The sequence below is a fragment of the Orycteropus afer genome, unplaced genomic scaffold (assembly GCF_000298275.1).
Source record: "Orycteropus afer afer isolate SDZICR_OR568_19922 unplaced genomic scaffold, OryAfe1.0 scaffold00344, whole genome shotgun sequence".
Classification (NCBI taxonomy): domain Eukaryota; kingdom Metazoa; phylum Chordata; class Mammalia; order Tubulidentata; family Orycteropodidae; genus Orycteropus; species Orycteropus afer.
The window spans coordinates 395,667-422,004 of NW_006921931.1; the positions used below are offsets into that span (position 1 = coordinate 395,667).

At 37.0% G+C, this 26,338-nt stretch overlaps 1 protein-coding gene across 1 annotated transcript in view; it reads right to left on the bottom strand.

Annotated features, from left to right (window-relative positions):
- Nucleotides 1-328: 328 nt before the first annotated feature.
- Nucleotides 329-26,338, bottom strand: part of MTA3 (metastasis associated 1 family member 3) — a 280,658-nt gene continuing 254,648 nt past the window's right edge. Inside the window, 6 exon segments of the mRNA XM_007952524.2 lie at nucleotides 329-1,869; nucleotides 4,374-4,520; nucleotides 7,280-7,366; nucleotides 16,736-16,958; nucleotides 17,851-18,002; nucleotides 21,067-21,191. Of these exon segments, the coding sequence (XP_007950715.2) occupies nucleotides 329-1,869; nucleotides 4,374-4,520; nucleotides 7,280-7,366; nucleotides 16,736-16,958; nucleotides 17,851-18,002; nucleotides 21,067-21,191 (2,275 nt within the window).

Genomic DNA, 26,338 nt, shown 5'->3' on the forward strand with positions numbered 1-26,338 from the left:
ATATACACACACACACACACACACACACACACACACACACACACACATATATATATATATATATATAGTGAAACCTTGAAGAGCCAGAACTTGATGGGATGGCTTTGTTCTTCCAGGTCTTGCAAGTTTTCTACCTTTGACAGGGTGCAGTCTTACCACTTTTTTAACACTCTCATTAAGAATCTTACCCCATAAACACCCAGAAAGTCTACCTTTTAAATTTTATAGGACTGGAAAAGACACTAAACCATTTTGTATGATTTTCATGTTTATTCAAATTATGTACAGATATGTGCATTTACTATTCAAAGAAAGATATGGGTAAAATTCACTTTTTAATAAAAACATCTAAAGTCAACTGTTTAGTCTGTTTTGGTTTTTTGATGAAATTATTGAAACAAATTTCTAAGTCCGTAGCCTTATAAAAAAATTCTTGGTCTTCTTTAACTTTTCCAAACTCCTTCAAAGCCTTTATATACCTGAAAACTTGTGTTTGACTTAAAGGTTCAGGCTCTTCTAATGGTAGATCTTCATCATCTTCATCATCATCATCTTTAGACTGCAAGTCCACAATTTCTTGCAGGTTTATGTCATCCATTTCTGTGGCAATTTCTTTGTCAATATCAATGTAAGATGCAGCGCTGACCCTATTTTCTGAAACACCACTATAAATGTCATTTATTGCATCCTGAATCTGCATGATGTTATCAGGCTCAATAACTGTTTCGTTTTGTATACTGTCACCACTGCCAAATAAGAAACCACAGTTCTTAAAGCATTTTCTTACAGTTTCTTCCTTAATCATTTTGACTGATCGCTTAAGGAATGAAATTGCATCAAGGACATCAATTTTCCCTGACATCTCTGATGCCATCTTGCACATCTCAATGTTGGCAATCACTTTTTGAAGCAAAAGCTTCCTGTAGTTTATTTTAATATTTTGGATAATGCCATTATCCAGAGGTTGTAGGACTGATGTTGTGGATGGTGGAAAAAATATTAACTTAATATTGGACAGTGGCAGTAACCTATGACAAGTAGCTTTGTCAATGAACAAAAGAATGCTTCGATTTTGTTTTTTCATGCTATTGTTAAGTTTATTTAAAAATTCTTCATAAATTGTGCCTGTCATCCAAGCTTTTTTATTCCATTTCCATTCTACTGAAAGCTGATTAATTTCAATATTCTTGAAGCACCGAGGTTTCTCGCTCTTTCCAATTACCCATGGTTTCTCAAATGTCCCATCTGCAAATGTGGTCAAGAGGATGGTGAGCCGCTCTTTTGAAAACTGACTCTGCGAGCATTTTTCCCCCTTCATTTTCAGGGTCCTATTAGGCATTGCCCTGTAAAACAGAGCAGTTTCATCAGCGTTCGCGATGTCTTTAGGATCATACCCCCTTATGATCTCTCTTAATTTTGTGAACCAGTTCTGAACGTCTTTGTCAACCTCATTTGACTCCTCACAAGCTACATGGTAAGTGATTCCATGTTTTTTTTTAAAGCTCTGTAGCCACCCATTAGATGCTGAGAACCCATCAACTTTTAAAAATTTTGCCGTTTCCTTTGCCTTTGCTTGTAGGATAGGTCCTGAAATGGGAACATTTTTGGCAGAGGCTTGAAGAAACCACTCAAAAACAGATTTGTTGATTTCTGCATAATTTCCATCCCTTTCTTTTTTGACATTTATGTTGGTGCTACTCATGTATTTTTCAATTATTTTATCCTTTTCTTTCATAATTGAGTAAATTTGTGTTTTGCCACACTTGAACTTAATTACAGCTTCCTTGACAGTCTTTTTCTCTTCAGTGATCATTTTGACAACGTCAAACTTTTCTTTCAGAGATAAATTTCTCACTCTCTTGTCCATGGCTGTGAAGGAATAAGCTTTTTTAAAAAAAGGAAACAAAAAAGGAAGTAAGTTCTTATAAAAATTAAGAAATTTATGATCTTATGTTCTTGAAAATGTGATTATCTCAGACAAAATGAAACTATCAACAGCATTATATGATAAAATTAGCACACTTCAGTAAAATATTTAAGAAAAAAAGACATGTGAGAAGAAAGCTTTTGCTTCTGTACACACGTTGAATGTGTTAAGTGAGAAAATCCTTCCCTATGTTTTAGGCAAAACAAGAAATTTTGAAGGAAAGAATTTCAAGGAAACGATGGAGTGGATTTTGAAAACTGTAATAATGTGTATCAAAACTGTAAATAGCTAAAGTGAAAACTAAAAATTAAAGAAGAGTAAAACCTCTCAAGGCAAGGGGAAAAAGTGTGCTTTGCTAGATTTTAATGAAAATAAAGGAATTTTTTTACAGTGAAACCAGTGAAAGCCGGAATTCAATGGGACTGCCTTGTTTCTTTGGGTATCACAAGTAAGTATCCTGCCTTTGACAAGGTGCAGTCTTAAAAAAAAAACCTTTGCTGTCGAGTCAGACCCGACTCATAGCAACCTGTCTTTGGGTTTCCGAGGTCGTATCACTACGGAAGTAGATTGCCCAACCTTCCTTTCGAGGAGTGGCTGTACTTATCACTTTGTTATTGCTCGTTTTAGTGGAAAATATTTGAGTTTTCCTTCTTTGACAGGTTTCCGCCTCACACAGGTTCCGGCTTTAACAGGTTTTACCATAGTATCTCTTACCTTCTTCCACACTTATGGATGTTATTCTTCACTGGAAAAAATTTGTAGGCCAAAAACAAAAACCCCACAGAAAGGCAAAAATATAAAGAATAGATGTACTTGGAGAACAGCAGTGATGTGCGCACTCATACACAGCAACACTGCAAAAGGAAGCAGAAGACTAAGCTTTCATCTCTGATTCTTGTATTTCTTGGAACTATTTCCGGCTTTCACATCTGCACCTCCTTGTGTCTGAGCTGCAATGCCAATGATTTTCTGATTCCATCCTTGTCTTGCTGGTTCCAGTTTCCAGGGAATATTTATTAGGCTGAAGTAATCATTTTAGTGGAAAATATTTGAGTTTTCCTTCTCTAATACATTTCCAACTTACACAGGTTCCGACTTTTGCAAGTATGTATGCTTATGTGCGTGTGTGTATGTACACACATACACATACACATATATAAATCTCCAATGAACCTGAGCTTACTTTATGCTTTCTGCACCAGGACTATATTCCTAGAGAAGCCAAAGAGGCAAGAAGATGGAAAAGAAAGATCCCAGATTCCACTCAAGCCTAAATTCAAAGGCCTCAGGCTGTGAGCAAAGAAAAGCTAAGAACAATTTCAATCTCCACATTTTGACAAGATCCTTCCTTGGTCTTCAGCTATACAGACAGACATCAGGCATATGTGGCAGGGCAGTCAATGTTCTTATTAGCATGGAAGTACTACAAGACTGCTGTGTAGCTAAATTCTCCAAAACCATTTCTATAAGACATTCATATCCTATAAATGCAAACTAAACTCCTCACTGTTGTTTTTTTTATTTATTTTGACATCATTATGACCATCAAAACTCACAATGAAGGATAACCACTGTGGGAAATTATCATTAGAAGCCTTATCTCACATTCTTGCTCTAGGGCCTCATTTTAATTTACTGTCATTGAAGGAATTTAGAGTACCATAGGCAAGAAAACCCTAGAGAGAATTTTATTCATAAATAGATGCCAACACTTAAATAATCAAGACAGCTTCAAACTCCAGGACTATTGAAATGAACAATACATACTGCCTGGATGATTTATTATGGTTGTGTTTATAGTCCAAATGGGAAGATAATTCAATTCTACCTCAAGTGTCATTCTATGGCCAAACCCAAGAGAAGTGCTTTGGATAAGAGGTGATATTTCTCAGTTTTTCCATTTCAAACAAATTATTATTTCTGTATTTAAGACATCACCCACACAATTCCCTTCATGACTTGTAGCACTCTTGAGCAATTAAAATATATATTTAAGATTGAAGAAGGGACAAATGCCAAACTCAAAAATGATTCACAGAACACTGAAGAGCCCCAGAGAGCACTGATGTCTCAGACATAAGGTGAAAGTAATCTCTCTGCTGAGAAAATTTAAATGAGCAGTGAGCATGCATCACAGCAAGAGCGTTATTACCCAGCAGAGACAACTCGCTAAACACAAATTTCATCTCCAAACAAGCCTCCTAACAGGAGACGTGAGCAAAAAGGTCCCTCATGATGAGATGGAGAAACACCAGTTGGCATAATGTCTTAACTGTGGCACAAGGCAGCGTTCTCTTTCATTCCCTTGCCACATGCTGACATCAATCAGGGAGGAGAAGAGTCTGTTTGTAATACATTATTTGATTTGGGAGACTTTGTGGCAGAGCTGGCGAGGGCAGAGAAGCCTTGGCCCATTAAGTCAGCCCCCAAACCCTGCCTTACATACCATCCAGGCCATTGTGATGACTGTAGTTTCTTTTCCCCAGAATGCTCAGAGCCATGTGATTCGGGGTGGTTAGCATTCGCTTGGTAGTTGGGGTTTGCAGGCTTGGTGTAGATCGGATTACATTAGGTTTCTTCGCAGGATGGATCTCTGACAGGGGGAAAAAGGTTTTTTTAACTCAGAACATGGTATTAGAAGTCTCTGTTTGCACTTACATTTACTAATAGACACACATCTTATTTAATGAGCTAAGTCAATTCCTTAGGAGCTGGCATGTTTTCCCAAGGACTTGGATAATGAATCAGCTTCAAGTGTTGTTACCATGGCTTTACTTATCAAAAGAGAGCTAGTTCTTCCCCTGATGGCTGGAGCTCAGAGCCTTCTGTTGTGAGTACAAGCAAAAAAAAAAAAAAAAAAGGCACTTCAGAAGGTCACTCAGAACATGAGTTTTACTAAGATGATAAGGGATCTGATTCTTCAAGTTATTAGAAATCAAGAAATTATCTGGAGAGGTAGCCTCTGTGCTCTGTCAAACCAGGAATAAGCAACATGTCTGGTGTGTGGAAAACAGGATTCCCTCTCTGGCTCTGCAACCAGGGTGTGGGACCAGGGTCAATCACTCCCAACCCAGAACATTTAGGTATAGATGATATCTGAGACCAAAGTCCAAAAACAACAGTCAAGAGGTAGCACAAGAAAAGCTTTGACTAAAGATACACCACAAAACTGCAATGTGTATACGGTATATGGATGTGTTTAAGAGAAGCATATTGTTGTCGGGCATGTACCCCAAGAACTACCTGCACCTTTTGGATAGACAGACAGAAATCGCAATACTGTAAGAAATGGATGTACTTAAGGACCCCAGTGTTACTATCACCGAGCCATCTCTTCTCCAAAGCTTACCCTACTCACTGCTTCTCTGCACTGTCACCCAACACTCCAACTGAGTACAAGCTACCCTGTCTGTCCTTTCACCCTCCCCTCCAAGGTGAGGGCCAGGATATTAGCCAATTTTGGTAAACTTTAGGGAAAGCTGTTAGGATTGTTAGCATTAACTAGATTTTGGTCTGGTCAAAATCCCATGTTTGCCGGAATTTAGAAATGGGTCAAGTACTACCAAAAACAGTTATTTTAACATGGCATGGAAAGTTTGCCAACTTTATCTTTCATTACAACTTCCACACCCTAGGCTCCATCCAAACAAGACAATTTGCTTCCCTTGAAACTTAACTTGTCAGGTCCTTGGATTCAATGGAGCCTTTGTTCATCTGGTTCTTGTGGCCTCCTGTGAACAGAAAATACTCTTTTCCTATTTTTCCACCTATTCCAATTTTACTCTTCTTTCAGGGCCAAGCTCAAATAATACCTTCTTCAGGTAAGCTGCTCTAATGTACTCATCAAAAATAACTATTCCTTGCTCTAAGAGGCCAATGCAAATTCCCTTAAATTATTTTATAGATTTAATCATTTGCCTTGTAGTTCTTACCTATGTTCTTTCCCCACTACACTGTAAGATTTTTGAAGGCCAGGTTTATTCATCTCAGTGTCTCACAATCAGTGAGTAGAGTGTCTTATACATAGTAAATACCCAGAGGCGTGTTTGTACGGGTGTGATTCTGCTAGTAAGGACAGCACAATGTTGGGCTTATCTGGTAGGGGCAGAGATCACTTTCCCCACAGGAGGAACACATAATTACCCATGGGAAGACTGATTAATATGCAATATTATATTCTATCTTTTATGATCAAAACCTTTCCCTTTTAGGGTGGACAGATTTCTAGGAGTAGGTCCTGCAAGGGCACAGACAGCAATCTTCAAGGATTTTACCATTATGATCTAGAGGTCATGCCGACAATTGTGTGACATTTTCTGGGGATATCAAAGTAACTGTAGCTCCTGAGGAATAAAACAAGAAATGAGGTGGCAGAGTAACTGCAAAGGAGGAGCTCTGCAAAGGGATGCTTTGCTGAGAACCAGACCAAGTTCAAGGCTACACTTTGATTTTTAAAAGACTGGATGTCTAAAGTCTGAACAACTCATAACTACAAATCTTTCTGACAGAGCAATAAGGCTCAATGCAATGCTGAGTACATATTTCACTTTTACTGAGAAAATGAAAAAGCAAAAAATATTAAAAGCACAAGAACATGTCATTCTTTCTTCTAAGTGTATTAGGAACTATTATTCTGTAAATTATTTATCTTGAAATTCTGCAAAAAAAAAAAAAAAAAAAAAGGTTACTGCCAGGTAGTCTTCTAGTATTTTATCCTTAATTGTAGGATTTCAACATTAAATGGAACCATAATAAAACCAAAATGTGATACAAATACCCCTCTTTCAAAGTAATCTTAATAGGCACACCAAAACAATACATATTTTTCAAAAGGCAGATTAAAGATAATTTCAGTCTTACCATGATGAATATATTTAATGTCACTGAAGTGTATATGTGAAGACTGTTGAAATGACAAGTGTTTTGCTACCTATATATCTACCACAATTAAAAAAAAAAATCAGTACAATCTCAGTTTTGTAAAAGCAAGCAAGTAAACTAATCCTTCTCTAAGGACAGTAAAAGGGGTTAGAAACAGTGGTTGAGTGATTCTTATTTTCCTCTTTTTGCTTAAGCTGCATTTACTTCCATACACATTACATACATGATTTTAATTCAATGATTTTTTGGGGAAAAGTAAACATATCCAAGATTCTATGCATATTGAGTGTGTGCTTTAATAATGAAAATAAGTTTCTCAAACCAACTGTCTACATTTATGAAGGTATGGTATATACTTTCAGCTATATGGAAGGCTTGAGTTTAGTTTAGGCATATCCATCTATCATGGCTAAAAATCCATAACATACAGAAACCGTTGTTTGAGTGGTTCCTCTTTTAGAAAATACCCACCTAAATACCCAATGATACATGCCAAAGGCTTCCTAGTGCTTTTGCTTTTCAGTGGACTTCCAGATAGTTCGGCATGTCTGTCTGCATCTGAGGAGAGAGAGAAACATGAAGACAACCAATGAGGCTGATCTTTCTACCTATACCACACACACTGCAGAAATAAAAGGTGCAAGTGGAAAACAGTGCAAAATATCCACCAGATTCCCACATAATTTCCATTTGGATTTGAAGAAACCATTGCTAGTTCTGGTTCCAAATTACCAAATGAGGAATTTACCTCAAGAACTCTCATTTTATAGCCCCATATGGGCATAGCTAATACACATCTGACACATGAATTTTTTTTTTTTTTTTACTGTGCATGCTCATCTGAAAAGCTGTGGAAATATGCTTCTTTCTAGCCATTGAATTTCTACATAACAGAAGATTTTCCATAAAATACAAAGTGGAATCCATCCTAATGTGAATCTGACAAGCACATGTGACCATCACTGACCTAGATGGAGTGGGTCACCATTCAGAAGTCTTACCTCATCTTGGCAAAACAATTCTGTTAGATGAGAGCCTCACACAGGAAATAAAGGGCAGCTTGGTTTTATCATTTGATTTCTATCCCTTGTATCTTGTATACCATTAGTGCTGAGATTTAAATGGTTACCTGAATCCAGATAGAGTTTTTGATCTATCCATCAGAATAGGAAGATTCTGTAAGGATGGATATGAGCTCACAACAGTTGATATCACTATGCTCATACACTACCATGAAACATCTCAGACAGAAGAAAACAAAGTGTATAACACAAACACTATCTGAGCCTTAATTAGCTGTCATTTGGATGGAAAAAAGTAGATGTGGAACATGGCTACCTCTCAAGTCAAAGCAAAGCAACAGTTTGCAGGGACAAAACAAAACATGTACTGAAACCTTTTTTTTTTTTTAATTTGCAGATAAGGTCAGAAAGCTTAACAGAACAGCTTTAGCAGATGTGTAACTGTGCTCATCCTTTTTCCCCATCTTCAAATATTTGACAAAAATGTCCTACAAGTTTTCTAATTCTACCAGAAGAGACTCCCAAGCACGCAATTTTCCCTTTTGCTGGCTAAGCCCATGTTTCTGAGCACACGTACAGGAATTTTCCTTTGATGTCTACTGGAACCTCAAATAATGCAAAATTAAAATTAACTTTTTCACAAGCCATAGCCACCTCTTGGCCCTAGAGGATGGCCTCAGGCCTAAGGCAATCGCCTGCCAAGAGCAAGGCTGGCAGTTCAAACCCACCAGCCGCTCCCTGCCAGGTAGACCAGGCCGCCTCTTTCTCCACTCAGCCCTCCTAGGAAACCCAAAGAGGGCTCACTAGGAGTCCGATCCAGACATTTGTGAGGTGTTTTGGGAGCTCTGGTAGTGTAGTGCCTAAGGCACTTGACTGCTAACCAGAAGGCTGGCGGTTCAGACCCACCAGCCACTCCTCGGAAGGAAGGTTGGGCAATCTACTTCCGTAGTGATACTGCCTCGGAAACCCAAGGAGGGGTCACTGTGAGTCAGGTGTGACTGGACCACATAACAACAAAGCCACCTCTTTCACAGAGGGAAGGTTTTTCTATTAACTATTAAATAAAAGGTGGGAAAACAGCATTTTAAAAAAACAGTTAATAGATAAAAGCACATTCTCGGCACAGCCTCAAACAAGAGGAACGTCAATATATAGCCAGAACACTGGCTAATTATTATCCAACCAATGGCAACTATAAATGATCCAATTTCTTTTCCTCCCATTTGCTGATTCCCTCTGAAAAAAATTACTAAGTTATGAAGCTTTTCACCTGTTGCTGAATAAAGTGAAGTACAGGCAGAAATCAAATAACCATTTTTTGGAGGCGTTATCTAAATGAACATTAAAAAGGAACCGAAATCCTGCAAGGATCAAACAAACATCTATCAAGTCACTGAACAGCTGATTCCTTAATATTACTAATACATCTAAAATTCAAGTTACATTTAGGATGAAGACAAGATAAATTTTCTTTCTTCATTATTATTAAAATAAAGTTTGGTCAGTCATCTTGGTTATTTCTTCACTATCTTGGACAAAGACAATGCTGTATTACTTACTAGTAATAAGATCAACTTTGCTGTTTATTCTGCAGTTCCTAAGACTCAAAGCAAAACCACCAATGTGGTGCCAATTGATGGGCTTTCATTGATGACAAAAGTCAACAAGTCGAGGAAAGTGTCAACACAATATCCAAAGACATTTCATTCATTTCTCCAAAGATATTTCAGTGTAAGTTATACTAATTTCCTTCTAATATCTCACTGTATTAGCAAGATTAATTATGAGATGTTCCAAGTGACAATTTACATTACAGGGAATCTCTGAGTGGAAGATCAATTCTCTTTAGAAGGATCCACATTTCACTAATTCTCCTCGTATTGTATAGTACAACCTGCGAAAGCCAGAATCTGTGTAAGGCAGACACCTGCCAGAGAAAGAAAACTCAAAAATATTTTCCACTAATAGAGAATGATGGAAAAGTAGTAAGACTATACCATGTCAAAGGAGGAAAACTTACAAGATCTGGAAAAACAAAACAGTCTTGTCAAGTTCTGGCTTTCACAGTATTTTAAAGAAAGTAGTCAGTGGCAAGAGTTACAATCTCAACTATGAAAAATATTGGATGAAAGGTGCTAAGCCTACCTACTCACTGTTTATAGAAGAAAAATTATAGCCATTCAGTGATATACACCAAATATGAATGTGAAAATACATTCTGACCTGCAGGAATTATTATAAACATAGGAGTATCAGGTCCACACTTGAGCTAATTAAAAAGAATCCTGGTCTGCACTGAAGAGCAGGCAAGTGTGCCACTTGTTAGTCTTAGCTCACAAATGACTCACTTAACTCTAAACAGAGATAATTCATTCAGATGGATTAAAGATACACAGATAAAGCAAGCACACACGAGAAATGCCCAAAGAGCCTAAGAGGATCGATACTTGCTTCGAGGGAAAACACCGACATCTCCCTGGAGTCACTGACTGAACACAAGACACATTTCTGTGCCTGATGACCTATGTCTCCTTGATGTAAACCTTGAAAAATGCTGTTACTTTTATTGCAACTCAGGGATATTTTTCTGCAATGTTTTGGAAATATTAGGCCATGGGGGGTTGGAGGGGGGGTGGAATAGAAAACTACAAAAAGGACACAATGAATAAAAATTCACAAAAACACTTCACATGGGCGTTTAAGATCATGATCAAAATAAAGCCATCAGTACAAATTTCTGATAGGAATTGTAAAAGTATTTATAAGCAAGATACAAAAGCCAGGTACCATAAAACAAAATATTGGTAAGTTCAATTTCATTTAAAAATCTGCTTGGAAAATGCATCATGAAAGACAAATTGGGGAAAATATTTGTAACATTTATCACAGACCAAAAGCTCATTTCTTTAAAATACAGAAAGTTTGCCCAAGCCATTAAGAAAACTCTATCTAATAGGAAACAAGCCAGGGACAAAACTGGTTGACAGAAAAGGGAATTCAAATGGCTTTCAAATATCTGCAAAGATTTTTATCTTTCTCATAATGAGAAATACAAATTAGTGTATATGTCACCTGTTAGCTAGTTAAGGGTTTCAAAGATGGACAAAACTGCTGACAAGATTCTAGAAAACATACATTCTCTAGTCATTGTGGGTGGGAGGGTAAATTGTAGCTCTTCTGGAGCGCAACTGGGTAACGATTATCAAAAGTTAAAACACATATTCCTTGACCCAGTAGTTTTAGTTCCAGGGATCTATCCTATAACATACATTCACATTCCATGCATTCATCTGAAATGGCATCTGTATATTTGTTGTGACATTATTTTTAATAGAAAATGTTTGAAAATAACATAAAAATATTTAATAGAGAATTGGTTAAATTATGGATTTTACGCATATTCGGCAGCTGATAAAAGCTCCCCATGCACCGATATTGAATGGCCTCCAAAATATGTTAAGTAAAAGAAGCAAAGTGCAGAACAATGTAGAAAGCATGCTTTCATCCGCGTAAAATCATAAAAGGATACATCTACTTAGATTCTTGCAAATAATCCAAGAAGCTGGACCATATGAAGAAAAATGAGGCATCAGGATTGGAAAAAGACTCATTAACAACCTGTGATACGCAGATGACACAATTTTCCTTGCTCAAAGTGAGGATGACTTGAAGCACTTACTGATGAAGACTGAAGACTACAGTCTGCAGTATGGATTACACCTAAACATAAGGAAAACAAACATCCTCACAACTAGACCATCACAATGAATGGAGGAAAGAGTGGAGTTGTCAAAGATGTGATATTACTTGGTTCTACAATCAACACCAATGGAAGCAGCAGTCAAGATATCAGATGTCGTATAGGACAGGGCAAATCTGCTGCGAAAGATCTCTTTCAAGTGTTGAAGAGCAAAGATGTCTCCTTGAAGACTAAGGTGCATCTAACCCAAGCCACGGTATTTTAAATCGCCTCATATGCATGTGAGAACTGGACTATGAACAAGGAAGACCGAAGAAGAGTTGATGCTTTTTGAGTTGTGGTGTCAGTGAAGAATACTCAAAGTACTATGCACTGCCAAAAGAACTAACAAATTTGTCCTAGAAGAAGTGCACACAGAATGCTCCTTGGTAGTGTGAATGGCCAGACTTCATCTGATCTACTTTGGTCATGTTGTCAGAAGGGACCATTCTCTGGAGAAGGGTATCACACTTAGTAAAGTGGAGGGTGTATGAAAAAGGGGGAGGCCCTCAACAAAGTGGGTTGACACAGTGGCTCCAACAATGGGCTCAGGTATAGCAAGGTGGGGCTGGCACAGGACAGGGCAGTGTTTCTTTCTGTTGTGCATAAGGTCACTGTGAGTCAAAGATGACTTGATGGCACCTAACAACAACTCTGGACAAACACAAAAGACACTGATGACGGTGGTTACTTCTGAAGAGGATAAACCAGGAATATGAATGAGGATAAAACTCTCAACCACTTATGTACCTTTAGAAAAATTTGAAGTATCCATTCAAAATAAAAATTTTATTTTAAAAAATCTCTACCAAAAATACTAAAATAAACCAAAATATATTCTCCTGTTTAGAGCTTTACATTCCACAAAAACATACACAATTACTAATAATAACTCCTAACAAATTTCTCATGAAGACAGGGCCTTGGATAACTCTCAAAGTTAAATTACCATCTTTGAACAAAGTCTTCTGGGCACCTTCTGAAGAATTTCATATGAGGGGATACTGTTGTCATTTAAGTGTGGTGCGTTACTCACTCAGAAACCACTTAACCATGCAAGGTACAAAGGTGGCAGGTAAATCATTTGGATCCACTTCTCTAGGCAGTTCAGCTTTCACTGCTAATGTATATACTTCTACTTAACCTTGCTCACTTTGAAGATTCTGAATCTCAAAAAGTCATAACCCTGTGCTCAACAGGTGTGGGATGATTTTGTACGTGGTAATTTAGTGGTAATGTCTGATAACAAATGTATGAGGGACACCATTATCACACTATAGCTTTCTCAGTGGAGAGTGATTATCTAGAATGAGGAGAGAGAAAGGTATCTGAAACCAGATGTAGTGTTAGAACCATGTTGTCAGTCTGCAAACCTTGTCGAGGACATTATTACTTCTCTTTATGCAATGTTATGGTTTTTGGTCTACAAACCACTTTTGATAAGCACTATCTAGGTGGCAGAACTGGCTTGGATATTTTAATGTTACTAGTTTTTCTCATCAACTTACATATTCACATATGTAAGTGTTAACATAGTATTTAAATATTGAGATATTTTGGGAAATTGGTTTTTTAAAAAAGTCTTTTCCTATATATTTATCTCTTATGTACCAAAAAACCCAAACTCACTGCCATCGAGTCAGATCCCATTTATAGCGATCCCTCCTTGGGTTTCCAAGGCAGTATCACTATGAAAGTAGATTGTCCAACCTTCCTTCCAAGGAGTGGCTGGTGGGTTTGAACCACCAGCCTTCTGGTTAGCAGTCAAGTGCCCTTGGCACTACGCCACCAGCGTTCCTATCTCACATGTATATATCCTTAAATATTTGGTAGTCATACAATATACTTGTTACTTGTTTTTATATTATTTTTTAAAAATAGGAAATATTGTTTCAAAATTGAAGCAATTTAAAAGGATTAACAGTGACAAGTCTCCTTCCCAACTCTCTCTCAGCCTCCCAGTTCCCCTTCCCACAGATATAATTATTTATGTATACTTCACATATGGAAGCAAAATTTCCCCTTTTCACTATATTCCTTAATAAGCCCCCCAAACCAAACCTACTGCCATATATATATATATATATATATATAAAGATATATAGTCATATCCCACTCAGCGACCTCCCATATGTTTTCCAAGGCTATAAATCTTTATGAAAGTAGACTGCCTCATCTTTCTCCAACGGAGCAGCTGGTAGGTTCAAACTGCTGACCTTTGGGTTGCAGCTGAATGCCTTACTAGAGAGCCACCAGAGCTCCTTATATTTCTTAATAGAGGTTTCTTTATGAAAATTAACTCAGAGTGTTATTGTAACCAAGGCCCTAACCCACAGAAATCTCTCTAAACAGCGATTAATTTGCAAGGCAAGGACTTCTTCAAGACTCTCCTTCCCCATCGAACTGAGGCCTCATTTCCCCAGCTTCAACCTCTTCACTTTTAGTGGCGTCTCCTGTCCCATACTGACTCTGGCTATGACTGAATGTGATGCCGGTGCCAAGGCCAAAAGCCATAGCAGGGGTCCACTTGTATAATACATGTAGGAGGAAGCTGCAACTTCCTTTCCCAACATCATGCTGAATTATTCTAAAATCCATTAGAGCTTTAATCCATCAATATTTTTAGAACTGTCAACTTCCAACTCATCTGAATACACATTCATATTGCATGAAAGCAATTCTTAGCTTTTAAGGGGGAAGAAGGAGAAGGGTTAGTCATTGAGAAACTAATGAAAGCTTATAGACACCTTACAGAGAGAGAAAAAAATGCACCTATATATTCCTGGTGGACTGTAGACATGATTTTCTATGAACATTAGGTTATTAAATCTAATCTCACAAACAAGCCAAGATCAAGAACAAGGGATCTGCCAAAGAGGTTGTAACAAGGTGTATGTAAAAGGAAGATGATGAAAGAATCAATTAGATGCTAGGAAAAGAGTTCACTGGTGCTTGCTTGAAGAAATTAACTTGAGTAGAGGGCTACTGAATCTTTATATTTTAAATCTCAAGAATAAAATTATTCAAAGAATCTATGTATAACCTGATGATCAATGAACTTAAATACAAAATAAAATACGCTCTTTCAATCTTATTACAACATATGACTCTTCTTCACAAAAGCAATAATCTATGTGTTTGTAGAAATGTAATGGGTAATAATTCTTCTTTTTTAAAGCAGCATGGCCCTTCAATTAGAAAAAAGATTAGAATGAACTGACAGAAAAACATACTTCTCTAAAGAATAACCAAAATAAAGGCAATATGCAAACTGACTGAAAATTAACTGAAGAGCAACAGGAAACAGAAGCTTCCCCAGCAGCCAGTTTAGTTGGTGATGGTTTCTTTTTCATTCAATCATAGGAATAAAGATTTTACTGGCTCCCAGTCAGTTTTGATGGAATTTCATTCATTTTCTTTCTTAAATGTTTTATTAATTTTTTATTTTAAAAAGGTATATATAAATGAGTATGTTTTAAATCAGCTGAACAGTTTGGTTTTCTAATTCCTTAAAATGGGTAAAGATGCGATAGTAAGTTCACGAACTCAGAAATGATATCTTGAAGCCATATAAGCTCCAGCCTTAATTATACATGAGTCTGATAGTGTAGCTAATTTCCTGTCTCTGAGCCTCTAGATTATTACCAATTTCTACTCTCTTTATAAAGTACTTTTTCTTCTTCTTCTTCTTCTTCTTTTTCCTCTAGTACAGCTTTTACCTGTGAATTTTATAGCCTTTCAACTCTTCTGGCTTTAGGAACAAAAAAAATGTCTCAATCATTACTTCTTTTATGGATATACTCATTAAATTGAAGTAGAGTAAGCATCTTATCGTAAGAGATTTTTTATCTTACAGATAAAGAGAAAGCATCGAACCAAATGCCCTTAATATTTCTTGTTAAGCCAGAAAGCATCCCTTAGGATGGATCTAACATGCTAGCCAGGAATGTTACTAAAAGTAGCAAAACTAGCATCAGAGCTAATATACAAATTATGGATACATTTCTGGATGCACTGGTAATAATAGAACAATCCACAATTCACTGGTACATATAACCTTTGCAAAAAATGAAACATAAGCAACATTGAATGTGTTGAAAATTACAGTAATAATGTAAATGTTATATGGAAATATATATATGATATATGATTATGAAATGGAAACCAAATTGGACAAATAGAAAGAATGTTGAACCACAAATTGAGACTCTAGCTTCTAAAAGTAAGTATGTATTTTCATAGAATTTACCCCAAAATACTTTAAAGTTCATTTAAAATTTTCCAAATCTTCTAATCAATATAGCATTTGTTATAATTATATATAACACTATGTAAGTGCTATAATGTTGTGTGACAATGAAACATTCATGAGAAACTGAGATATTTATGAAGACAAGCAATTTCTAATTACAGGCATACCCTTGGAGATATTGTGGGTTCAGTTCTAGACCACCACAATAAAAGGGATACTGCAATAAAGTGAGTCACACAATTTTTTTGGTTTCCCAGTACATATAAAAGTTATGTTTATGTTATACTGTATGCAATAGCATTATGGAAAAGTTTGAAACATCATGAGAATCACCAAAACGTGACACAGAGACACAAAGTGAGCACATGCTGTTGGAAAAATGGCGTTGAGACTTGCTTGACACAGCGTTGCCACAAACTTCCAATCTGTAAAATACGCAATATCTGCGAAGTGCAATAGAACCAGGTATGCCTGTACCGTAAACTGAAAAATTTCATTTAAGCTTAATGAATCTATGTATGACTGGATTGCATTCTCCCAATAATGCAGTCTCACTATAACACCATCCTTAGATTATATTGTGGTACTACCTTAAAGGTAGTAAGTGCTTCAATATGAGCTCCTTACACATTTAATCACAAAACCTTACTGGACAGGATCACCTCCAACCAACCTTTTGCTGAGCACTACTTTCTAACAAAGATTAGAGGTTTCAACCTCACTCCCCTCAGGTTGGTATGATATAAATGGTAGCAGACAAAAATAACGTTTAAAAAAAAAAACCAAATAAAAGGCTGTACACAAGAACTTATGTTTATTGCAAACAAAAAAAAAAGAGAGAGAGAGAGAGAAAGGGAAGGACAGAAATGGTCAGAAGCACAACATATAAGGTTAAGAATTTAAAAGCATCTTACATTCTGCCCTAATGGCAGCATAATTAATAGGAACAAACGGTCGTCTTGCTGCCTGCCGCAGCCGGAGGGTATTTTTGCAGACCTGACGAGCAAATTTTGTGAAATATGTAGTGTGAAGGAAGAAAGCTTGGCGAGTCTTCACTGCAGATTTTGGACTCCCAGTATTTCGCACCGGCATCCCCTGCATGGCCTGGCGGGACATGTGACTTCGAACACGGGGATCCTGCAAAATCAGAACCCAACAAACATTTAAAGATTACAACTGATCAAAACACAGTGCCACTTGCATCATGCTCAAAGAAAAGTACAATTTAAAAATCTTCCACGGAAAACTTAGTACCCTACCCCCAAAAGGAGAATTAAAGTGTGTACTTTTTAGGAAGAAGGTGGGGGTAGGGGGATAACTGGGTAGGGGTGGAGGGATAAACCTATACTTGATTTTAATAGACTGTAACAATCCAAAATCACATTTACAATAGTAAAAAAACAAAACAAAAAACACGACGGTGTTAATCAGATCATTTAAATTTTTTAATATTAAAGGAATCTTGAGGTACTGATAGCCCTTAAAGCAAAAATCTCTGTTTGGTAGACACAGGTGCTTGACTTCTTCAATCGATGAGATTTCACCAAAATCACATTTCAACTGTCGTTCACCTCAAGACTGAGTCCATACCTTCTTGTCCCTCCTACAACAACCCAGGAAAAAGTGCTCAATTTGTATTTATTATTATATGTAAGAAGCCACCCAAATCACAATTAAAAAAAAGAAGCTACATTTTCAACAGTATCTAAAGGTCACAAATTATTTTCAAAAAAGCAACTAAAACATTTAATTGATAAACTCCTTACTTATGCTAAGATTTCCCACACACATTGTTCTTCCTTTGTCCGAGTAACCTCACAAAACCAGTATTATGAGTACCTGAAAATGTTTTAGTTGTCCCTGCCCCTCTTTCCACACCCATTCTGAATACTGTGGTATGATGGTTAGCCATGAAAATTGATTTGCTTGTTTTTAAATTATTGTATACTGTACTGTGCTTCCCAGAAGTGATCCACTCATTGAAAAATACATTACATGCGTAACATGAAAAAGACTATTGGTCATGTACCTCTGTAGTTGGGCTGGGAGACAACTTCTCTTCTTCTGACTGGGTTGGCATTTTCAGCCCTCCATATTTTTTCCAATATAGCCAACAAGTTGCACATAATCTACACTGCATATTAGGTGGGCCCCAAGAATACCACTGGTGAGACTGTGTAGCTAAATACAGAAGAGAAATAGGAAAAAAACAAAGAATGTTTTACTAATTTGTACCAACAATACAAATACAATGAAATAATTTTTAAAAATATTCCAAAACCATCTTTAGTTTACAATGTTTTATTTTTTTCCACTGCCTTACACAAGCCAATTATTAAAGTATCAACAAATTCAACTTAATGCTGCTGAGTTGTTTCCAACTCATAGCGACCCCTCCCTGAGTTTCCGAGGCAGTATCTCTATGGAAGTAGATTACCCAATCTTCCTTCCAAGGAGTGGCTGTGGGTTTGAACTGCCAGCCTTCTGGTTAGCAGTCAAATGCCTTAGTATAAACAAATATTTTTTCAGACTCAAAGTTCATTTATTTCTATTTTGTATCTACTTACTTCTATTTTATTTCTATTATATATCAAGTCCCTGCGGCACCTTTTAGAGAGAGGGTACTAGGAGAAGCATCTTTTATTATGTGCTGCATTGCAAAGGAAGTCTTTGTTTTGGTAATTATAAACACTTTTTAAAGTGTACATTTCTGGAAATAAGTCCTCAGAAAGGTACTATTATGATTAGCTTCTTAAATGTACATCAAAGTTTCTAAACCTTTGGTTCAGGACTCCCCCTGCCCCAAACACACACACACACACACACACACACACACACAAACGCAGGAATGGTATCTGCTTTCTGTTCCTTTATTTTAACCAATAATAATTTTTTTTTAAAAAAACCTCACTGCCATCAAGTTGATTTGACTCACAGCGACCCCTCCTTGGGTTTCCAAGGTGGTATCTCTATGGGAGTAGATTGCCCAGTCTGCCTTCCTAGGAGCAGCTGGTGGGTTTGAACTGCCAGCCTTCTGGTTAGCAATCAAATGACAGGCGCTCCACCACCAGAGTGCCTCTTTACCAATAGGCAAAATAAATTTAAATACTTCTCCCTTAAAAACAGAATTCCTTTCAAGACTATACACTGCAAGCCTGTATTGGCTGTTTTACAGTTTAAATTACTGCCATACAACATTCAAACTATTCCCATACTGGATCAGAAGTTTAAAATCAAAACACTGATGTTGAAACCTAAATTAATGGTGCGCATACAAATTATAATCAACCTCAGGATATTCTTCCCCAGATCTCTAAATTACCTTCATCAGATCAAAATGTTCATAAAAACATCTGGGTATCAACTAATACTTCACAAGCCAATGTCAACAAGAGAGAAATGTAATGACCCTTGTATTCAAATTGCCTTTTAGCTTATCGGGAATAATATTCTGTATCCACTATGTGTTCTGTTTAGATCAGTCCTTGCAGATATCTAGCAGCCTAAAATTCTTTCTTATAATTAAAAAAAATAATAATCAGTTGATTTTATTAAAGAACAAATCTTAAGAATTCTAAGTATTAGGTCAGGGATTTACTTTAAATTCTGAATATAAAATTTCATTCATATTTTAACATTCATTTTTACCCAAACTAATCATGACATATTTAATATTTGTCAACAAATGTGTTCCTCTTTACATAATTAACTGAAATTCAATTGAAAAGTGAGTATCATTTGATAAACAGAAGATATCAGTTCCTATCTTTCTATAAAGATAAATCTAATATTTATATAATATTAAGAAGGCTGGAGGTTCAAACACACCAGCCACTCCTCGGAAGGAAGGTTAGGCAATCTATTTCCATAGTGATACCACCTCGGAAACCCAAGGAGGGGTCGCTATGAGTTGGATCCAACTCAACGGCAGTGAGTCTGGTGTTTTGGATCTTATTTAAAAAGAAATGGATCTAAAATAAATGTTGTAAAATTAAAATGGCTTGTTCATTATGCACATAAAAATGACATAACAATCATTTAAAGGGATTTGCATTAAGAGACTACATGTGTGAAAGGCATTTTTCAAATAAAAAACAAGACAAATTAAGGCATTACCATTTGTCTAAAGCATTCTTTTTATTTTCCTTTAAATACAAATGACCTTGAAAAGAATTCCTGATTTAAAGACATTTATGATGCTACCCATGTAAAATCTTGACCAAAAAAATCTAATTATCTACAAATTGTTTCCCTTTGCAGAAAATGGTCAGATATATCTGCATGTACCATTTCTAAGAAGCCAGTAATTTTTCTGGCTCACACACCTTCCCTGGGATCAGGAGGGATAATTATATGATTTGGTTTTAAAAGCTTTTTCTAATGCCTGGTATGGAGCATGGAGGAGAGTGGCAAAAGTCCCCCACTCCTATGTCCCTAAGCAGCAGGCTACACCTACCCTCAAGTTGCAGCTGGGACAAAAACCTGGCACCAAGTAGACTTTCAATAAACATTAGCTTCCTTTCCTCTTCCACCCTAGGTCACTTTGATTGAAAGGAAAAATAGATGATAATGTCACCAATGCTTTATTAAGAGATTATTGCTTGAGATTTTAAATAAACATATAAGTGAATCAAATACTTAACAGTCTATCTCACCAACCTCATTTAACACCCAGAGCAAATAAATGTAACGCTGTCAGCCTCCGGTAGGTTTTTGACAAGGATTAACAAAATGGGGCCCTGAGGCCAAAAGCAAATGTCATAGAATAGCATCTTCCAAACTGGTGCTCACAGGGAGGCTGGCCTGAGGATTATAAGTGTGAGTTTACACACACACAGGTCTTTCCTACAGAATTATTTGGAGCCTTTAATTTACCAAAGCATACTGAGAAACTCCACGAGGTGATGTGGTATATACCTTGGGACTATGGTTTCTGCAAAGCTAATAACAACTCTGAATGAATTTTAGGAAATACTGCTGTATTCCACAAACACAGGACTCCACAGACGCAAAGAAAAGGAAAGTAAATGCCTAAATTTACCATCTGGTACATAATACATGTTCAAGGAACAGGTTTTTGCTCCAGACAGAAGTAATGATGGATACCTATTCAATTCTGAGAATCAGTACCGACAATGCACACCACACAGTTGTTCAACATCCACCCCATGGTGCCAGCAAAGTTCCTTGCACTTGATGACAGGCCTCCACTGAGAAAATCAAGCCAGGGCTGGGGAAGACTTACCGTAGCAGCTCTCACAGGCTCGCCCTAAGAGGGGATTCTGGGGCTGGAATGTGGTCCCCACAGCTCCGTTCACAGTACCAGGTTTGCCATTGCTGGTGGATATTTGGTTGGGATTTGGTTTGCTGCTTTCAATAAAATGTAGAGGGAGGTGATAAAAAAAAGATTTGTGTAACAAGGCAAAAAGGCTCTAGATTTCATTACTGACTTTTTCAACTATACATAAACATTTTTAAATGTTTGGTGAAGAAGAAATAAAATAATAAAAGCAAGGTCCTAAAATGAATCCAAACCACTAATTTTCACAATACAACCCTTTACCGTCAAGTTGATTCCAACTCAAAGCAATACTGCAGGACACAGTAGAACTGCACCCCATGGAGTTTCTAAGGCTAAGAAGCAGATAGCCACATCTTCCTCCCATGGAGAGGCTGGTAGGCTCAAACCGCCAACCTTTCAGTTTGCAGTCGAGTGCTTTAACCTTGACTCCTCTCATAAAAGAAAGGTATGTAAAAAACTGAACTCTTCTGCCTGATACTCACAAAATAAACACAGCTATCTATATCTCTTCCCCACTCAAATATAATTTCCTGAGAATACAGTATTCTCTGGTGCTTTTGAAAGATAAGAGTTATTAAGCTTTCTAACTTACTGCTGCTGGTGTGAGAATTGATGGTTCTACACATTGGCTCTAGAGCGAGCTGCCTAGAAGATCTTCAGCAGAGATACTGTCTAATTCAACAGCCATAGCTCTAGAGGGAAGTTAGCTTTTCAGGGGGCTTCTGACTGCACATGATACAAATTTCTACTGTGTTTGAATTATTATGAGGAAGATTACATTGCATTTATAATTAGAAAAGTTAATATAGGTATTTTGAAGGGTTTTGTTTGTTTTTTTAAGAAAATCTTCTTTGAAGAGGGGGAGGAAAAAGGAAGCTAAGTGTAAATTTTCCAGAGGCCAAACTGACACAGCCACAATGCCTTAGAAACATGTACCCCAGGCTATGTGGATACTTAATGTGTGAACATGGCTAACTACTCCCCATCTACGGCTGGCAACCTACTCCCCATACTATAAAGCTATGTTCAAAACCACTGTACAGGTGCTGGGCATGTACTATGTTCTCAGTAAATTCATCATTCATTTAACATATATGTATTCAGTGCCTAGTAAACAATAGTCTCTGACTTTAAGAAGCCTTCACTCTAGAGGAAGAAGACAGAAAAGAAGAAAATTAATTATCAAATTATTTATTACAAATGAATGCTGAATGAATAAATGCACAGTGCATTCTACTTTCATGGCTACTGAAGTAACAAGAGCTCACAACTACAAGACACTTGGAATCTAAATAGAGTCCACTCAGGGGACTTTGCTTCCCATTCCCAAATTTCATTTACCAGTCAAAGCCTAGTGTGGAAACCTGGCCTGTGGAGTATGAAGGCTGAGCTGACAGCAAAGACCCTACTACTTAAGATTTCTTGCTGGTGCTGCTACTATAACTCTTAGGTGACACCTCCCCCTCCCGCCTCACTAGAAATTATTTAACCTCTGTGTGCACTGGGCTCCCTACTCTATAAATAGGGCTATTATTTACACTTGTAATCTGCACCAGCCATGCATTTTTAAGAAAAATAGGTTTCAAAAACACATTGTAAGCCAAGCAGAGTGTATTTCCCTTCTTACATTTTTCAATTGAAAACATACAAAATGAAAACCAGGGATTTAGGATGACTACATTTTCCAAGGATATATAATAATATTTCTGTCTTTTTAAAATAGCTACTAGATGGATGGAAATGATCATCCTTTGAGGCCAGAAAAATAATAATAAAAAATTCTGACATTTAACCTAGGTCAAAATATGTGTTTAAAAAGAGCTAATATAAATTTACAGGTGAGCAGCCTGAAAAAAAGAATGATAGTAAATACAAATTCAGTTGTTCAACTGAATCTGGAATGTTACTTGATTGAATAAACCACTGGCCTTAATTATAATAATCACAAAAGAAAAACAAGAGTGCCAAGAATACAGACATGTGAGTCACTTAAATTATGTTGTGCAAAAACCAAGGTACCAACAGATTAATACTCAGTATTACCATTTAAATACATTTCTCTCATTTAAAAAACTCCTCCACTATCCTCAAATCCAAGAGCTCTCTCAAATGCCCTTTCCAGCCAGGTGAGAGCTGCCAATATTCAATCTACATTTCCTCAGCTCACATCCAACCCTCACCACTCCATTAAATATCATCAATGACCTCCATGTGGCTAAATTCACAGGTGATTTTTCACCAGCATTTCTCACTGTTAAATTGGTCTCCCTCCCTGAGACACAAGTCTCCCTCAGTTTCTGTAATACTTCATTCATCTGGTTTCCTCTTAGCTCTCTGGCCACTCCATCATGCTCTCCCCTACTCTATCTGATTTATAAATATTGGATTTATTCAAGGCGTGGTACAAGTTACTTTTTGCTTACTAGGAAATCTTACGTGTGGCTTAAATACAGTATTATATACTGATTAAGTTTAGACCTTCCCTCAGAATTTAATATATCTAACAGCTTATCCTCTCTTTTTTTTAGTTAGAACAAACTCATCAGTCCCTAAATTGGTTCTTTGCCACCATTTTGTAGCCTGATGAACACATGTCAATCTCAATCTACCTAGCTGTGCTAAACAGAAACCTGGGTCTCATCCTTCCTCTTCCATTGCCATAACCAGCCAATCACCTCTGAATCCTGTCATTTCTAGGGCCACTAAAGGAGCTCTGGTGGCATAGTGCCTAAGGCATTTGACTGCTAACCAGAAGGCTGAAGGTTCAGTCACTCCTGGGAAGGAAGATTGGGCTATCTATTTTCACAGAGATACAGCCTCAGAAATCCAAGGAGGGGTCACTATGAGTCAGGTCCAACTCGACGGCAGTGAGTTTGGTTTGGTTTGGTTTTGGACTGTAGATCAAGAATAGAATCATCTTCTCACTACAAGAATATCCGAACTGGTCTTTCTGCATCCGCTCTTACCTCCTCCTTCAAATAACTTTCCAAAATACAGCCAGTGATGTTCTTAAAGTGAAAATCTGATCATGACACATCCCTGTTTAATATCCATTTCCACCTTTCTTTGGATGGATCAGATTCTTGGCCTTTGCCTACCATACAAACTCCCACATAGCTCACCACTCTCTTTTTATCCCAGGCCCACTGCCTTTATCTCAGCCTCCAAACTATGCCCCACCTCTCTTCATCTCAGAATACCATTGGCTGGGATGTCTCTGCTACCTAGTTAATTGTTCCTCATCTTCTAGAACTCATTCAAATTCATTTTTTCAAGGACGCTTTCCTGATGGCATTGACTGAGTAATGGTCACTCAGTATAAACTACCATAGAAGCTATTCTTCTTTATCATAGAGCTCATTACACTAGGTGCTCAGGTGATTGATGTCCACACTGGAATATAAGCTCTAGAGGAGGTTCTTAAACTTTCGATCTCTAGTACTGAACAGAATGTTTCACAGATAGGCTTCAAGGCTCCACAGAATGGTTGAATAAAAATAATTCTTAATTTACTCTTTGTGTAAAGTATTCTGTTTCAGAGTTAATTGGAAAATCCATCAAGGGTCTTCAGCTCCTTACGCTACCCAATAATGCAGCTGTACTGGATATTTACTATTTATGTATATGATGTAACTTTTTAAAAAGTCTGACTAGAAATTGAACCACCAGCCTTCTGGTTACCAGTCAAATGCCAGATAATAAGTGTTTTAGTCCCTGTGGATAATATGATTTCTATTGCAATCACTCAACTCTGTTCTTGCAGAATGAAAGCAGAAACAGAATAATATATAAATGAATAGCTCTTTTTCAATAAAAATTTATTTACAAAAAAGTGGCTGGGTCAGATTTGGCTCAGAGACTGTAGTCTGCTAACCCATGACTTAGAGTAAGACTCCAAGGTCAATGTAAAACAGCACAGAAACAGTTATCTGAGTTGCCTTGGTCAAAACTGCTTAAATACACTTTCCCTTTGATGGTGGCAGCATCGTATGTTTGCTCTTGAAAATCTTAAGACTTACAACAGTGTCTTGGGGGTGAGTGGTACTTTCGTCAGTTAGTCAAAGTACATAATTTATGAAGAATTAGAATAACTAAATGTAAGATTTAGTTTGATTTCAGTTTACCAAAATATAAATTTAATAGGCTAATGTGGCCAGTGGCTAAGATACTAGAGCCAAAATGAGGAACAAGTAGAACACTGAGCTTTAAGCCCAACGGACTACAGAGAAAAAAAGATTAGCTATTAGGAAGCTAATGATGGAAGCAATGAGAGCCACAAGGCAGGTTTCAGTTAGAGAAAACATTGAGGATATCAGGAATATATATTTTCATGAGTGACCATCAATTCCAGAAGACAGGATGGAGAAGAATTTCAGGAGTTAGGGAGGGGTGAGAGAAAAGAGAAAGAAGGATGTATGCATAATTCTTTCTATATGTATTATCAGATCTTTAGCTTTTGAGGAGGACAGGGTTCACATTTCATTCATTTTCCCTTGCAGAAACCAATACAACGTCTTGTACAATGCTGGCATTCAATAAGTATTTATCAAATAAATGTTAAAAATTAAAAAAGAATTAGAAACTACTTTGCAAAAAGGATATTATCAAACAAATAAAGCAAAGGAACTCTGGTGATATAGTGGTAAGACATTTGGCTGCTAACCAGGTCAGCAGTTCAAACTTACCAGCTGCTCCACAGGAGGAAGATGAGGCATTTTACATGTTTTAAAAATTAAATTGTAGATGTTTGTCTTGAGATTTAAAGAGTAATAGAATGGTCAAAATGGTCATGCTTTATTGTCTACGAGGCAAACTAAATAAAAATATCCACTAAGCAATATACCTACATTCAATAATCAAAAGACTAGGTATAAAGAACTAGATGGTGCCTGGCTACCACTGTCAACTACTCAGGAAGGGATCAATGTAGGAGTCCCTGGATAAAATGTGGAATGAAACTCAAACGCATAAAAAAGACCAGGCTTACTGGTCTGATAGATTGGTGAAACCCCCAAGACTATGGCCCTTTGTCACCCTTTGGGTCTGGAATTGAACTTACTCCTCCCACAATTTCCAAACAATGGACAGGTCCATAAGGTAAATATTTATACCAGGTAGGTATAAGCCTTAGAATAATCAACCATGGGAGATCAGAAGGACAGTATTTGTACAGGGAGAAAGCTCAGAGGACAGGAATTCATAGGAAAGAAAGACA